Here is a 14,453-nt window from a genome sequence, read left to right on the forward strand (position 1 = left end):
ATAACCCTGTGTCCTAACAACATGCTACGTGATGAGATTTGCAGTAAAAAGCAGATTGGCTGTTTCCACGAGACGAATCACAACAGGAATTTAAATACAGCTATTTAGAAGCACTGAATATATGAAAACGAAATGGTAAGGTTTATAATCAAATTAAAACGTATGAAACTGATATGTGTTGGTTTGCATTATTTAACGTTTCTAAACTTCAATTTCAAGCATTTTATTTTATTTTCAAGATCTGAGGTGAACTATCTGCTGCTGCTTTCAGTAGTATGGCTATAAATATCTTGTAAAATAGCATTCAAACTCGCATTATTAGAATTTAACACTGAATAAAGCACGTGAGGTGTACATGAGGTGATCATTGTCATCAAGTTTTCAGTTGTTCAGCTGCAAAAAACAGAAGCCATTTCTAAAATTCAAGTTTGTGGTGTTGGTTAAGGCAAACCCCTTTTAATATGAAAATATTCCTTCTGTTGCGTGCCATAGCTTTTATTTAGAACGGGATTTAAATCAGCCTTAAATCAGCGTTTAGGCACGATAGTCAGGCACACACATCTGGCAACCTGCACTTACATGTGTTTTGATCCAGTAGTGCAATACCTAGTTTAACCATTGGGTGTCAAACTTGCATACTGCACCTTTTAAGGTGAATAATTAATTGGAGAAAATTAAAAATGTTTTTGGTAATCCTAAATCAAGAGACAACAATTTGCTAGTGAGTTTTGAGTGGCGGTTCTTCTATTATCGTCTACTTAATGACTTCCATAGCAACTGCATTGCAATATTCTTAACCACGCCGTTAGTTAGTCTTAGTCAAACTAACCCTAACCCGTTAGTTTGCTATGAGGAAACGAGAAAAAAGCTCCGCTGCCTACTCAACAAACTGAAATGAAAGACTCAGCAACTTTAATTTCACAGGGACTTTAGGTTAAGTTTTAATTTTTGTATGTTATTTGCTAGCTGAAATTATTTATTTTTGTTAATAGTAATAAAGCTGAAATAAAATATTATATTAGATGAAAAGCAAGGCAGAATGGTGCCTTGAAAAATAGTTGAAAATGTGCACTGAAGTATTAAAATTGTTCAAATTTTATGTTAAACATTTTATATATTTTAATATATATATATTGGAGTTGTTACAATACAGGAATTCGGTACATATCGATACTGAAAAAAACATCCATTTATCAGTAACATTTGAGCACTGTTGAGCACGATCTTAAACACTGTGTTTACATGCTCAACAGAAATGACTGTGATTGGCTGTGAAGGTCATCAGTTTACCAAACTCATTGCTGTTTTCTGAGTGTAACCGCAGATACAGGGACACTGGAGCATTTTATAGCCGTGATTTATCAGCGGATCACTAATAGTTTATAGACAAACCAGCTGATCACTCTAGTGTCCCTGTACCTGTGTTTATTCTCAGCAAACAGCATTGAGTTCGGTAAACCGATGACCTTTATGGCCAATTACAGTCATTTCTAATGAGCATGTGAATACAATGGCAAATCAGCGGTGTTTAATTATGCGCTCCACAGTGCTTAAATGTTTGCAAGAAATAGAAGTTTTTCAAATTTCAGTATCCGTGATAACCGTAATATATTTATTTATTTTTTTGTTTATTTTTGTTCTGTAAAATGTCAAAAGCACATAAAAAATTTTAATATGCATTATCAAAGTCAAAAGTATTAATATACAAAAATGTGAATATAAATAAATTTTCAATTTGTGTGTCTGTGCTTCAGGTCCGTCTGTCCCATTCTTTTCCATACCTGTTCATCAAAGTGGAGTTAATACGCTTGCCTTATCACCAAGAACAGAGAAGGGACAAACGGAAGATAACGTTATCTCTTTGGCCAGTGGTGGAGATGACGGACAGCTGTCTCTACTGCGCATTAAGATAGATCAGGCTGAGCAGGAGAATGGAGTTGCGTCTTTACAGCTGCTTTCTCATTGGTCGATACCCCTGGCACATTCCTCCCCTCTCACTGGCTTGTGTTTATTAAGCCCCGCTCTCCTGGCGTCCACTTCACCGGACCAGCGCATGTGTTTGTGGAGTGTGGAAAGTGATGGACTCCGCCCACTGCAGGTGCGGTTTTCGCACATCGCAGATGCTGCTGGGTTGTGGGCATGGCGTAGTGAGGGGCAAGAGGGAGGGGCATGGATTGTTGTTTGTGGCCAGGGCTTACAGTTGTTTCAGTTAACTGAAAAAGAAATAGATGAAGCCGAAAACGGGAGAGCAGAAGGAGAGGAGAGAAAGAAAGTGATGTTTTCACATCAATGTTCAAGGACATGACACTAATATTAAAGTATGTGATTTATAAGAATTTTATCTGTAAAGTTTGAGATTTTTACAAAAAAAATAAAGATATATATAATATTAATTTAATACATGTGTTTGTTTTTTTTACTGTCACAGGAAAAATGAGTCTTGTGAGGACATTTGTTTTCAGTATGAAATAAGTGCATATGCAGTAACAGACATAGGTTAGACAGATTATTCTTTTCCCTTAAATTTAGATCTGTTGTCATTTTTATTAGTTTTTTATGTAGTTGTAATCAATTTTTGTTATAGTTTTTTTGTTTTAATTTAATTTAGAAAAATATTTTTAAAATCTAATGAAATTAACAAAAGAACTGCATAATTACGAAGTTAATTTTGTCATCAAAATAAGTGAATTTAAAGCATTCATATTTAATACTATAATAGTATATAAACAAGTCTTTGAGTACGCTTTGTATAAAATTCCTCAAATTATAAAAGTGATTAAATATAAATTATACATATTTGTAAATACTTAGATTTTTTTTGATGTTTCTTGTTTTTTTTCCCCCATCAACAAGGCATACAATAACAATGCATAACAAAACAACTCGCATATGCACACTTCTTATGTTTATACACACACACATACACACATTCAAATGACATTACTAAGAATAGTTGAAAATAATGAATTGAAACATTGAAAAATAGATAATGACAAAATAACAAAAATAATAATACAATAAAAAAATGCATGTTTACAAACATACAATTCACATAATATTCATATACTGTATGGTTCCCTAAGAACCACCTTCCGCTTCAGTCTAATACAGTTCGATATCTCTTTTTTTTTCCCACAATTCTATGGATGAAGTATCTATGTGTTTCCTGCTTAATGCAACAGTCCTTCTAACTAAAAAACCAAACTCCAAAATTTTTGTCTTTCCAATTGTAAGTTCCATTAGATACAAAGCAAGAATACAGAGCTTGGCATTCAAAGGGATGTTAACGTTAAACATGTCTGACATACTTTCAATTGTTGCTAGAGGCAGTGGTATAGTGTATCTTTATTATCTAAACATTTAGTAAATGCTCATATTTAATCTAGTTTGCACTTTTTTGTGCACAATTCAATTGCAATATGAATTTAATGTCTTTACTTTTACTCAGAATGTGTAAATGTGAGTACAAACTTTTAAATATCACCAAGTTTGTGTTTGTGTTAGTATATGTGAGTGTGAGTGAGTGGCTTCTGGGTTGAAGATAGATTCATGTGTGTATAATGTATCAGTGTTTTCCTGGGCTACTGGCCAACAGGTGTGTGTGTGCGAGAGAGAGAGAGAGGGTACACGGTGTGTTGGGGGGCTTTGGCTGTGCAAGCGATTATAAATATTTCACCCTCTTCTCCGGTTCCCTTTTGTTCATCATCATGGTGGCTCGATGGCCAAACCCTTTAATCCACAGCTGAAAGTATGAAAGCCTGAGCAGCACGTGAGGGGGAGATAGAAAAGCCTGAACAGAATTTGAAAAAACTGGAAGGAAATATTTTATTAAACCCGAGCACCTTGTGAATTTATTTTTACCAAAATTAAAAGAAATATGAAGAGAAGATAAGTTGAAGAACAAAAATAAGTAACGTGAGTATAAAAATAACTACTGCTTGAAGATATTTTGCAAATGCAACCAGCTTTAGTTGTTATAGTTGAGAAGTTATTTGTTTTATTCATATTTTGAACTTTTATATTTATGAATTAAATATTTTGTAATGTTTAGTTAAAATTTTGTGTGTTTTTTCCATTTTTTAAACAACATTTAATATTTATACAGTTTTTCTTTTAATTGCCAAGTTATTTTGGTACACAATGTAAACCGTTAAATATTTACTTTCATTTGGTTTACTTTGTGTTCTAAAATAACTAAACATTAACATTAAATGTTGCTAAAAAATGGCTAAAACGCATCACAAATCATGTACATATTAGCTTTGAAAATGTTATTGTTATAAAGAAATATTTAGAATTTTTATTTAATCTATAATTTACAAAAATAACAGGGAAAAAAGATTAAAAATGTAAAAATAATGGATGAAAAAAAAGAAAAAAAATGAAATAAAATATGTATGTATGTATATGTATAGTTTTATTTAATCTTCAGTAAAGAAAGATTTATCAGTGTGAATTTGTGTTTTATGAGGCTAATCTCTTTGTTGAGGGAAAAAGATGTCTCGATTCAAGGAAACGCATAAAGAGATGGATTCTAGAAAGAAGGCCACTAAGACGACACAGAAACGAAAGAAAAAGGCTGAAAATGACAAGGTAGGAGGTTTCTGCTGCACAAGCATGGCCAATCTGGTTTTTAAATACAAGTAAATATATAGTAACAGTGCATTAAAACTCAAAGTCAAAGGCTTTTTAACCCCTGCTGAATTCGAGAGAGCAATGCATGCATTTATATCCTGACATTTGGACTACTGCAACTCAATTTATATAGCTATTGGTCAATCAGTTGAAGTCAGAATTATTTGCCCCCATCTTTCTTTTCCCCCATTTTCTGTTTAATGGTGGGACGATTGTTTCAACACATTTCTAAACATAATAGTTTTTAATAACTCATTTCTAATAACTGATTTATTTTATTTTTGCCATGATGACAGTAAATAATATTTTACTAGATATTTTCATGACACTTCTATACAGCTTAAAGTGACATTTAAAGGCTTAACTAGGTCAACTAGGCTGGTTAGGGTAATTTAAAAACGTTTACAATTTTACTACTTGTTTTTAAGGTTTTAAATGGTCTTGCACCTTCATATCTTTCTGAAATTGTGACTGTTAACATATCTGCTAGATGCTTAAGGTCATCAAGTCAGAAATTGTAAAAAGTTCCCATCAAAATTAAAGTAAAAGGTAGACCCCAAATTGTGGAACGGTCTACCTCTCTCTAATCTCTACTGAATCCACGTTCAAGAGGAAACTGAAACTTCACCTTTTAGAAAAGGCTTTTAATACCAGAGCCAGCTGAGTTTGCTGTTTTATGTTGTATGTTGTTTTATTCCTTTGATCTTATTTGATCATTTTTAATACAATTTTATGTACAGCACAATGGTCAACAACTGTTGTTATATTGCGCTTTTTAAATAAAGTAAATCTAAGTCAAGCAATTAAGAACTCTTTACACAGTAATGATGATACATGTACTGTATTTTTTACAGGAAAATGGAGTGATGTCAAAAGAAAGGCTTCCTCTAATTGGTTCATCAGGCAACAGATCTGCAGGTATAGAACACACTTTACCTTCAAATGTCAGTCTATATGGAATCAGTACTGCAATTAATATGAGGCAAAATTGGTGGATGAGCAGAAATCAAATGTTTTCTGAGAACTTATGTAAAGGTTCACTGCATGCATGATATATAAACTGTTTACATTGATCTTGTCTTCACCTGTGTTACCTGAGCTCTTCAACAGACAATGCAAGTGTAAACTCAAGGAAATTTAGGAGGTGTTAAATTAATTAGCTGCTATTGTCCCAGCATTCGCCTTTGTACTTGTACTTGTTAGAAGAGATTGGAACTGAACATGTGTGAAAGGGGGATAACGAATTCTGCAAGATCCTGTTTCCTCCTCGAAGTGCTAAACTTAAAAGATAATTGCTTGAATTGAAAACGTTTTGGTGAAATCTCAATACAGATTTGCAATTGTGAGAAATTTAGTTCAAAATAGACCAAGTTGAACATCCTTTTGCCTTTAGAACCTTAATCATTATGGCATGGAGTCATCAAGATACATTAATCATTCATTCATTCATTCATTCATTCATTCATTCATTTTCTTTCGGCTTATTCCCTTTATTAATCAGGGGTCGCCGTTGCTGAATGAACTGCCAACTTATCCAGCACATGTTTTACACAGCGGATGCCCTTTCAGCCGCAACCTAACACTGGGAAACACCTATACACACTCCTTCACACACATACACTGCTAAAAAATTTGCATATTCTATTCACCTACAGTGCATGTCTTTGGACTGTGGGGGAAACCGGAGCACACAGAGGAAACCTACGCCAACACGGGGAGAACATGCAAACTCCACACAGAAATGCTAACTGGCCCAGCCGGGCTGAAACCAGCGACCTTCTTGCTGTGAGGCTATTGTGCTACCCACTACACCTCTCTGCTGCCCCATACTTCAATCATTCATCAAATACTTTGATCCAAAAAGAAGGTCGATGATTTGAGTCCCAGCTGGGTCAGTTGGCATTTCTGTGTGGAGTTTGTATGTTCTGTCCATGTTCGCATGGGTTTCCTCCAGGTGCTCCGGTTTCCTCCACAGTCCAAAGACATGTGCTGTGGGTGAATGCAGCCTTTACAATGCAAACTCAGATTGCATCACTCTCAGCAATGCAGTGTCAGACACAATGCACTCAATGGAGTGAGTGACGTCACGGTGACGGGTTGGGTTAGGGGTGAGATTAGGTGAGCGCATTAAAAAGCTAAAAGGTAAGTAAATGATGACAGACGTTTCAGTCTTGGGGTAACTTAAGTTGAAGAAACAGTTGCACTAATTGATTTTAGCTCCTGGTACCAACTAAACTTGTCATTTCCTATTGATATCAGCAGCTGCCATAACACAAGCCAATTATAACTTACTTTCTGTGTTAATTTATGGAACAAGCGTAACACTAGTATTAGCACAATTATTCCTTAATAAGACAACAGCAGTGCACTAAAAGCTGAAACATTTTCGCTTGTTCACACAGATCCACACATTTGACTTAAACACTGAGTTTTGTATGTCAGGCCAGTAGATGTTTTGTTTGTCAAACAGACATAAAACACATCAGCATAAGAAAGTTTACATTCTAATTATTTCTATATTTAAAGGGATAGTTCACCCAGAAATGAACATTTCCTCATCATTTACTTAATCTAATTGTTCTAAAGTTTTATTATTAATTTCTTTCTTCTGTTGTACACACACACACACAGGCACACACATACACACACACAGAGGTATTCTGAAGAATGTTGAAGAAAAACAGCCATTAAAATCCATAGTAGTAAGACACAATCTCGCACACAAACGCATACACACGCACACACACACACACGCACACACACAAAGAAACACTATAGAATCAATGGCTGTTTGTTTTCCAGCATTCTTCAGTTATTTTCCTTTGTGTTCCAGAGAAGAAAGAAACTCATGCAGGTTTGGAACAAGTGGAGGCTGAGTAAATTATAAATACATCAAATTCAATATAATTAATTAATATAATGTTTAATTAGGTCACACTTTATTTTTATGTTCAATTTGTTGAATTTAAGTAACATTGCATCTACATGCCAACTAATTTTTATTAGATTATAAGTAGACTGTTAGGTTGGGGTTAGTGTTAGTGTAAGTTGACATGTACTTGCAAAGTTTCTTATAGTCAGTTAAATGTCTGTTGAAAGAGCAGTATCAGCAGATGTTAAGCAGACAGTCTACTAATACTCAAATGGACCATCAAAATAAAGTGTTACCTTTTAATTTTGAATAAATTTAATTATAAGAAGAAAATAGTCTTTTGTTCTGAATGTAACATTTCTTTGTCTGCTTTACTTTCCAGCGAGGCCTTCACTCCTCACTCCTCATCACCCTCTTCAGCCCGACTCCAGAAAGCGTGGTCCTCTTCTGGTCTCTTCGGGGGCCCCTGACAGCATGGCACCATGGGAAGGCTCCTCCCACTCCGAGTCCTCCTTCAGCAGTTTCCCTCCTCCACCCTCACCGGTTCCTCTCGCCCACTCAAAGCCAATAACAGCTCCAGATCCTCCTCCTGCTCCTCCTCCTCCCTCCTCAAACCCTCAGCCTGACACAGAACACAGCACCCGGGTGAAGCGCAGGCCTGTCCCGCCACGACACCCCCCCAGACCCCCCCGGCTGCCCCCTCTCAGGCAGATCAGCAACCTCAGCTTCTCCCGCAGCTTCACCTTCTCCTTTTTCGAGCTGCCGGTTCATCAGTCTGCCAGGAGCCGCGCTGAGAGACTGCGAGATCTCACTCTGCTGCTCCGGCAGTTTCGCTACTGAGGAGAAACCTACGGCTGTAAGTGCACATCTACAGCAGAGATGCAGAGCTGTGTGCACACATTCACACCAAATGCTCAAAATGACCAGCTTATGGCTTCTGCCATGATTTATAGATGTATTATTGTAGGTTAAAGATAGACTTTGGAATGTTTAGGATTTTTATAATTTTTTTTATTTCATTTTTTGTTAAAGTTTTATTAACTTGTATACTTTGTCATTTTTTTAGTTTTTGCTTTAAAATATGTCTATATACTACCTGACAAAAGTCTTGTCGCCTAAATGAGTTTTAGGAACAACAAACATTTGGTATCAGAAGTGGCTTATATGAAAGGCAAAGGCCTTTAGTACACTTATTTTACCAAAATAAAATATGATCATGTCTTGATTTTTAATTATTTAATTAGGACAGAAGGTCTGACTTTGCTTAGACAAAAGTCTCGTCACTTAACAGAAATAATGTACAGTATATAAAAAAAAGTTATGGTGCAGTGGAAACAAAATTAATATTAGGCATGACTCTCATGAGCTTAGAGGACTGCATCCTCACATCTCTGCAATGACTCAAATAACTTATTGATAAAGTCATCTGAAATGACAAAGAAAGCGTTCTTGCAGGACTCCCAGAGATCATCAAGATTCTTTGGATTCATCTTCAATGCTTCCTCCCCCATCTTTCCCCGACATGATTAATAATGTTCATGTCTGGTGACTGGGCTGGCCAATCCTGGAGCACCTTGACCTTCTTTGCTTTCAGGAACTTCGATGTGGAGGCTGAAGTATGAGAAGGAGCGCTATCCTGCTGAAGAAATTGCCCTCTGCTGTGTTTTGTAATGTTATGGGCAGCACAAATGTCATGACACGTCAGGCTGTTGATGTTGCCATCCAGTCTGCAGATCTCTTGCACGCCCCTATACTGAATGTAACCCCAAACCATGATTTTTTCTTCACCAAACTTGACTGATTTCTATGAGAATCTTTGGTCCATGCTGGTTCCAATAGGTCTTCTGCAGTATTTGTGATGATTGATGCAGTTCAACAGATGATTCATCTGAAAAATCTACATTCTGTCACTTTTCCAAATGATCAACTAGAAGTCAAGCTATTATTATTTGCTGCTCTTACAAATGTGATCGACAACAAGACTTTTGTCAAGTAGTGTCGTTTTCATTTTTGTTTAGATTTGTTTTAATTTATTGCACATAGATTTAGTTTTTATTTAAACAAATATTTATTTTCGTTTATTCAGTTAGCATTTATTTAAGTAACAAAAATGTTCATACTTACCAAATATTGACATTAAGTTTCTGACTCAATTCTTTGTTTCTTAAAGTCTGTATGAAATCAAAATGTACAATGTTTATTTTGCTTGTGCACATTGTTTTTTGTTTAGGTGAACATTGAATCTGTGCAAGTCTGACCATTTACTTGGAAGTAGTGTTTCTTCTGTTGACGTCAGTTTGACTGCTTCTGTCAGCCATCTTTCTGTTAGTTTCAACAACATCCAGTTCATGTAATCATCTTAAATGAGACCTCCTGGAGTTAATAGAATTACTCAGAAAAATATATTTTCTTTTTTGTCAAATAAGTTTTATTTGGTCATTGAATAGACTTACAATAATCACAAATTCCAGGATTCATTTTCTGATATGCATAAACTTACAAAAACAAAACAAAACCAAAACCCCAACCCAACCCCAGCCTGTAAGTGTACAATACAGTGATAATCAAAACAACTTTTTAGTTCAAAATATATTTTCTAAATTGATACATACAGAGCCGTTTGATTTATTTGCAGTATTTAGAGCAAGTACGTTATACTCACTTTCTTTCGGCTTATTTCCTGATTTATTTACAGTGGAATGAACCACTAATTGCATTAGTTTTACACAGCGAATGCCCTTCCAGCTGCAACCCAACATGGAGAGTATACAATCCTCAGTGCTGGGAAACACCCTCACAGTCTTTCATTCTCATGTCTGTGAACTGTACATTATAAGCAACATTATTTAATGTACCTGTTAATGAACTGTAATCTCTTTACCTTGTCAGTGGATAAGTAATGTTATTACAGTAATTAACTAGACAGTAAAGTTCGTCGAGACAAACTTTGAGGCTGGCTTGACAAAGCCTGTTGGTAATAGTTTATTTAGTTTAAAAACAGTTTGAAAAAGTATAAGTAGCATGTTATTAGCATGATTCTAGCATGCATTAGCATGATTCTAGCATGGATTAGCATGCTATTAGCATGAGTGTAGTACAAATTAGCATTTTATTAGCATGATTCTAGTATAAATTAGCATGTTATTAGCATGCTTCTAGCATGAATTAGCATGTTACTAGCATGATTCTAGAATAAATTAGCATGTCACTAGCATAATTCTAGTATGAATTAGCATGCCTCTAGCATGATTCTAGCATGAATTAGCATGTTACTAGCATGATTCTAGCATGAATTAGCATGTTACTAGTATGATTCTAGCATGAATTAGCATGTTACTAGCATGATTCTAGTATGAATTAGCCTGTTACTATCATGAATCTAGTATGAATTAGCAGGTTATTAGCATGATTCTAGCATGAATTAGCATGATTCTAGTATGATTTGGCATGTTACTAGAATGATTCTAGCAAGAATTAGCATGTTACTCGCATGATTCTAGCATGAATTAGCATGTTATTAGCATGATTATAGTATGAATTAGCATGTTACTAGCATGATTCTAGCATGAATTAGCATGTTACTAGTATGATTCTAGCATGAATCAGCATGTTACTAGCATGATTCTAGCATGCATTAGCATGTTACTAGCATGATTCTAGTATGAAGTAGCCTGTTACTATCATGAATCTAGTATGAATTAGCAGGTTATTAGCATGATTCTAGCATGAATTAGCATGATTCTAGTATGAATTAGCATGTTACTAGAATGATTCTAGCATGAATTAGCATGTTACTCGCATGATTCTAGCATGAATTAGCATGTTATTAGCATGATTATAGTATGAATTAGCATGTTACTAGCATGATTCTAGCGTGAATTAGCATGTTATTAGCATGATTTTAGCATGCATTAGCATGTTACTAGCATGATTCTAGTATGAATTAGCATGTTATTAGCATGATTCTAGTATGAATTAGCATGTTATTAGCATGATTGTAGTATGAATTAGCATGTTACTAGCATGATTCTAGTATGAATTAGCATGTCACATAGCATGCTTAGGTGGTTGCTAGGGTATTCTGAGTGGTTGCTAAGTCGTTGCTAGGCAGTTGCTAGGGTGTCCTGAGTGGTTGCTAGGTGGTTGCTAAGATGTTGCTAGGCGGTTGCTAGGGTGTTGCTAGGTGGTTGCTAGGGTGTTCTGAGTGGTTGCTAGGTGGTTGCTAAGGCATTGCTAGGCAGTTGCGAGGGTGTTCTGAGTGGTTGCTAGGTTGTTGCTAGGCAGTTGCTAGGGTGCTCTGATTGGTTGCTAGGTGGTTGCTAAGGTCTTGCTAGGCGGTTGCTAGGGTGTTCTGTGTGGTTGCTAAGATGTTGCTAGGTGGTTGCTAGGGTGTTCTGAGTGGTTGCTAAGGTGTTGCTAGGCGGTTGCTAGGGTGTTCTAAGTGGTTGCTAGGTTGTTGCTAAGGTGTTGCTAGGGTGTTCTGAGTGGTTGCTAGGTGGTTGCTAAGGTGTTGCTAGGTGGTTGCTAAGGAGTCCTAAGTGGTTGCTAGGCGGTTGCTAGGTGGTTGCTAGGGTATTCTGAGTGGTTGCTAAGGCGTTGCTAGGCGGTTGCTAGGGTGTCCTGAGTGGTTGTTAGGTGGTTGCTAAGGTGTTGCTAGGTGGTTGCTAGGATGTTCTGAGTGGTTGCTAGGTCGTTGCTAAGGTGTTGCTAGGCGGTTGCTAAGGTGTCCCAAGTGGTTGCTAGGTGGTTGCTAAGGTGTTGCTATGTGGTTGCTAGGGTATTCTGAGTGGTTGCTAAGGCATTGCTAGGCGGTTGCTTGGGTGTCCTGAGTGGTCGCTAGGCCCTTACTAAGGCATTACTTGGCCGTTGCTAGGTGGTTGCTAGGCGGTTGCTAGGGTAATTTGGGTGGTTGCTAGGCAGTTGCTAGGGTACCCTGGCTGGTTACTAGGCAAGCCTCACATACATGCTTGATAAAACATTTATACTTAGTAAGCATTTCTAGCAAGTTACAGTACTTGGCTAGTCAATATTAGCATGTAGCTAATCACTGCTAGCATGTGTAGCATATAGGAAGTTCCGTTTGCTAGCATTAGTCAAACAAGCCAATCCCCAAGTCTCTACGATGTTCCGATGCTGGGATATAGCTGTTGATGAATGGTTGTTAGGGTACTCTGTTTTGTTGCTATGGGCGAGGTTACAGAGTGAACTTGAATGTGGTTGGCTGTCTAAGTCAAATGAACCAACTCCCATGTCTCTATGACACTGCTATGCAAAGATATGCATCTTGGCCTATTTTAATGGAAGTCTATGGAATCAATTTGGGGGCGTGGCTTGTGAGCTTCATTATCATATTGAGATGCTCATTGGTTGTGTGAGTCAGATGAGCCATCCCCCAAGTCAATAGGACACTGCTAAGCAAAGATATGCATGTAGGCCAGTTATTAACGTGAGTCTAGTATGAATTAGCATGTTACTAGCATAATTCTAGTACAAATTAGCATGTCATTAGCATGTTTCCAGTATGAGTTAGCATGTCATTAGCATGATTAGCATATGAGTAGCATGTTGCTAGCATGATTGGCATGTCATTAGCATGTTAGAATTATAAGCATTTAATAGCACAGCTAATTACAGTCTATAGGACAGTTGCTAGGGTGCAGTATGTGGTAGTTAGGGGTGTGGCTAGAAAGTTAAAAGGCCATCAGTGATTGGCTGCTGGCTAGACTGAGTTAAATGAGCTCAGCCATTAGTCTCTATGACAGTCTGATGCAGAGTTATGAGCTCACAAAGTTTGATCCCATGTTAAGTCAATGAGAGTCTTTTGTAATGGAAATCTACGGGACAGTTGCTAGGGTGCAGTATGTGGTAGTTAGGGGTGTGGCTAGAAAGTTAAAAGCTCATCAGTTATTGGCAGTTTGGTAGTCTGAGTTAAATGAGCTCAGCCATTAGTCTGTAGGACAGTCTGATGCAGAGTTATGAGCTCATAAAGTTTGATCCCATGTTAAGTCAATGAGAGTCTTTTGAATAGAAGTCTATGGGACAGTTACTAGGGTCAAAAAGTGGTTGCTAGGGCGTGGCTAGAAAGTTTAAAGGTGATTAGTCATTGGCAGTTTGATAGTCTGAGTTAAATGAGCCCAGTTAGAAGTCTGTGTGACAGTCTGACGCAGAGTTATGAGCTCACAAAGTTTGATCCAATGTTAAGCCTATGGGATTTTTCCGACAGTCCCGGGACGTTTTTCGGAAAACCGAAAGTCGGATCAGTCTGAGGAGATATAGCAACACGAGTCAGAATAGTTTGGAGGTCTGGAGCAAGTTTGGTGGTAATAGCTCAAAAGCTCTAGGAGGAGATAGAGTCAGAAATTTAGTCTCAGAAGAATAATAAAAAATATAATAATAAGTTTAAATAGCATTTCAGTAGTCTGGCTTTGACAAGCCAGCCTAATTACTTTGTAACTAACTAGTTACATCAAACACTGTTAGCAATGTTGAAAATCACGTTTGTTGAAACAAATGTTTTTAATTTTTAGATTTTTTGATGAATGGACTGTTTAAACCAGTTTTTATTTCAGTATTTGTTTTGTTTTAATAAAATGGTGGAATAAAGTAGTGGAAAAATATATACTGAGTAATGGAATTTCCCCACTTTTTTCATGCATTTGTAAAAGGCTCATTACATGTATATTTAGAGCATGTGTGGGTGTGAGCTTTTACTACTGTTTTTGGCATCTGATGTTAAGCACGGTCACCTCCTATAAACCAATGGAGCACAGAACTGCAGAAAATGACCACAGAGATTATTATGCAGGGTGAAGAAAACACAAGACAATATTAAAGAACAAAAAACAATAATACAAGAGAGTTCATCCATTCCACAGGTGTCCTGGGGTTTAGTTGATCTGCTCAGGTCATGTGCACAGGGGTAGTAAAGTGGTTTCCTCAGGACAGA

General features: G+C 36.7%; 2 protein-coding genes across 7 annotated transcripts in view; both read left to right on the plus strand.

Annotated features, from left to right (window-relative positions):
- wdr6 (WD repeat domain 6) overlaps positions 1 to 10,022 on the plus strand; it is a 19,177-nt gene extending 9,155 nt beyond the window's left edge. For 2 of the 4 annotated variants that reach the window (XM_087262556.1, XM_087262557.1), the window contains exon 7: positions 1,755 to 2,376. In XM_087262556.1, the coding sequence (XP_087118682.1) occupies positions 1,755 to 2,305 (551 nt within the window). In that variant the 3' untranslated portion in view covers positions 2,306 to 2,376. Of the gene's footprint in view, positions 1 to 1,754; positions 2,380 to 4,490; positions 4,594 to 5,489; positions 5,554 to 7,889 lie in introns of those variants that run through there. The other 2 variants (XM_087262559.1, NM_001113654.1) reach the window with 2 other exon arrangements.
- On the plus strand, positions 3,600 to 10,022 carry LOC101882928 (uncharacterized). Of its 3 annotated transcripts, none has more exons than XM_087264825.1 (4): positions 3,600 to 3,915; positions 4,498 to 4,593; positions 5,490 to 5,553; positions 7,890 to 10,022. In XM_087264825.1, the coding sequence occupies exons 2-4, from the start codon at positions 4,498 to 4,500 to the stop codon at positions 8,345 to 8,347; spliced, it is 618 nt and encodes a 205-aa protein (XP_087120951.1). In that variant the 5' UTR covers positions 3,600 to 3,915; the 3' UTR covers positions 8,348 to 10,022. The 3 variants fall into 3 exon arrangements, with proteins under 3 accessions (XP_087120951.1, XP_087120953.1, XP_087120952.1); XM_087264827.1 differs by having other exon boundaries at positions 3,602 to 3,915; positions 4,490 to 4,593; XM_087264826.1 differs by having other exon boundaries at positions 3,692 to 3,915; positions 4,472 to 4,593.
- Positions 10,023 to 14,453: the final 4,431 nt, after the last annotated feature.

This window comes from Danio rerio, chromosome 8, assembly GCF_052040795.2.
Source record: "Danio rerio strain M-AB ecotype USA chromosome 8, GRCz13ab, whole genome shotgun sequence".
In the NCBI taxonomy this organism is placed as follows: domain Eukaryota; kingdom Metazoa; phylum Chordata; class Actinopteri; order Cypriniformes; family Danionidae; genus Danio; species Danio rerio.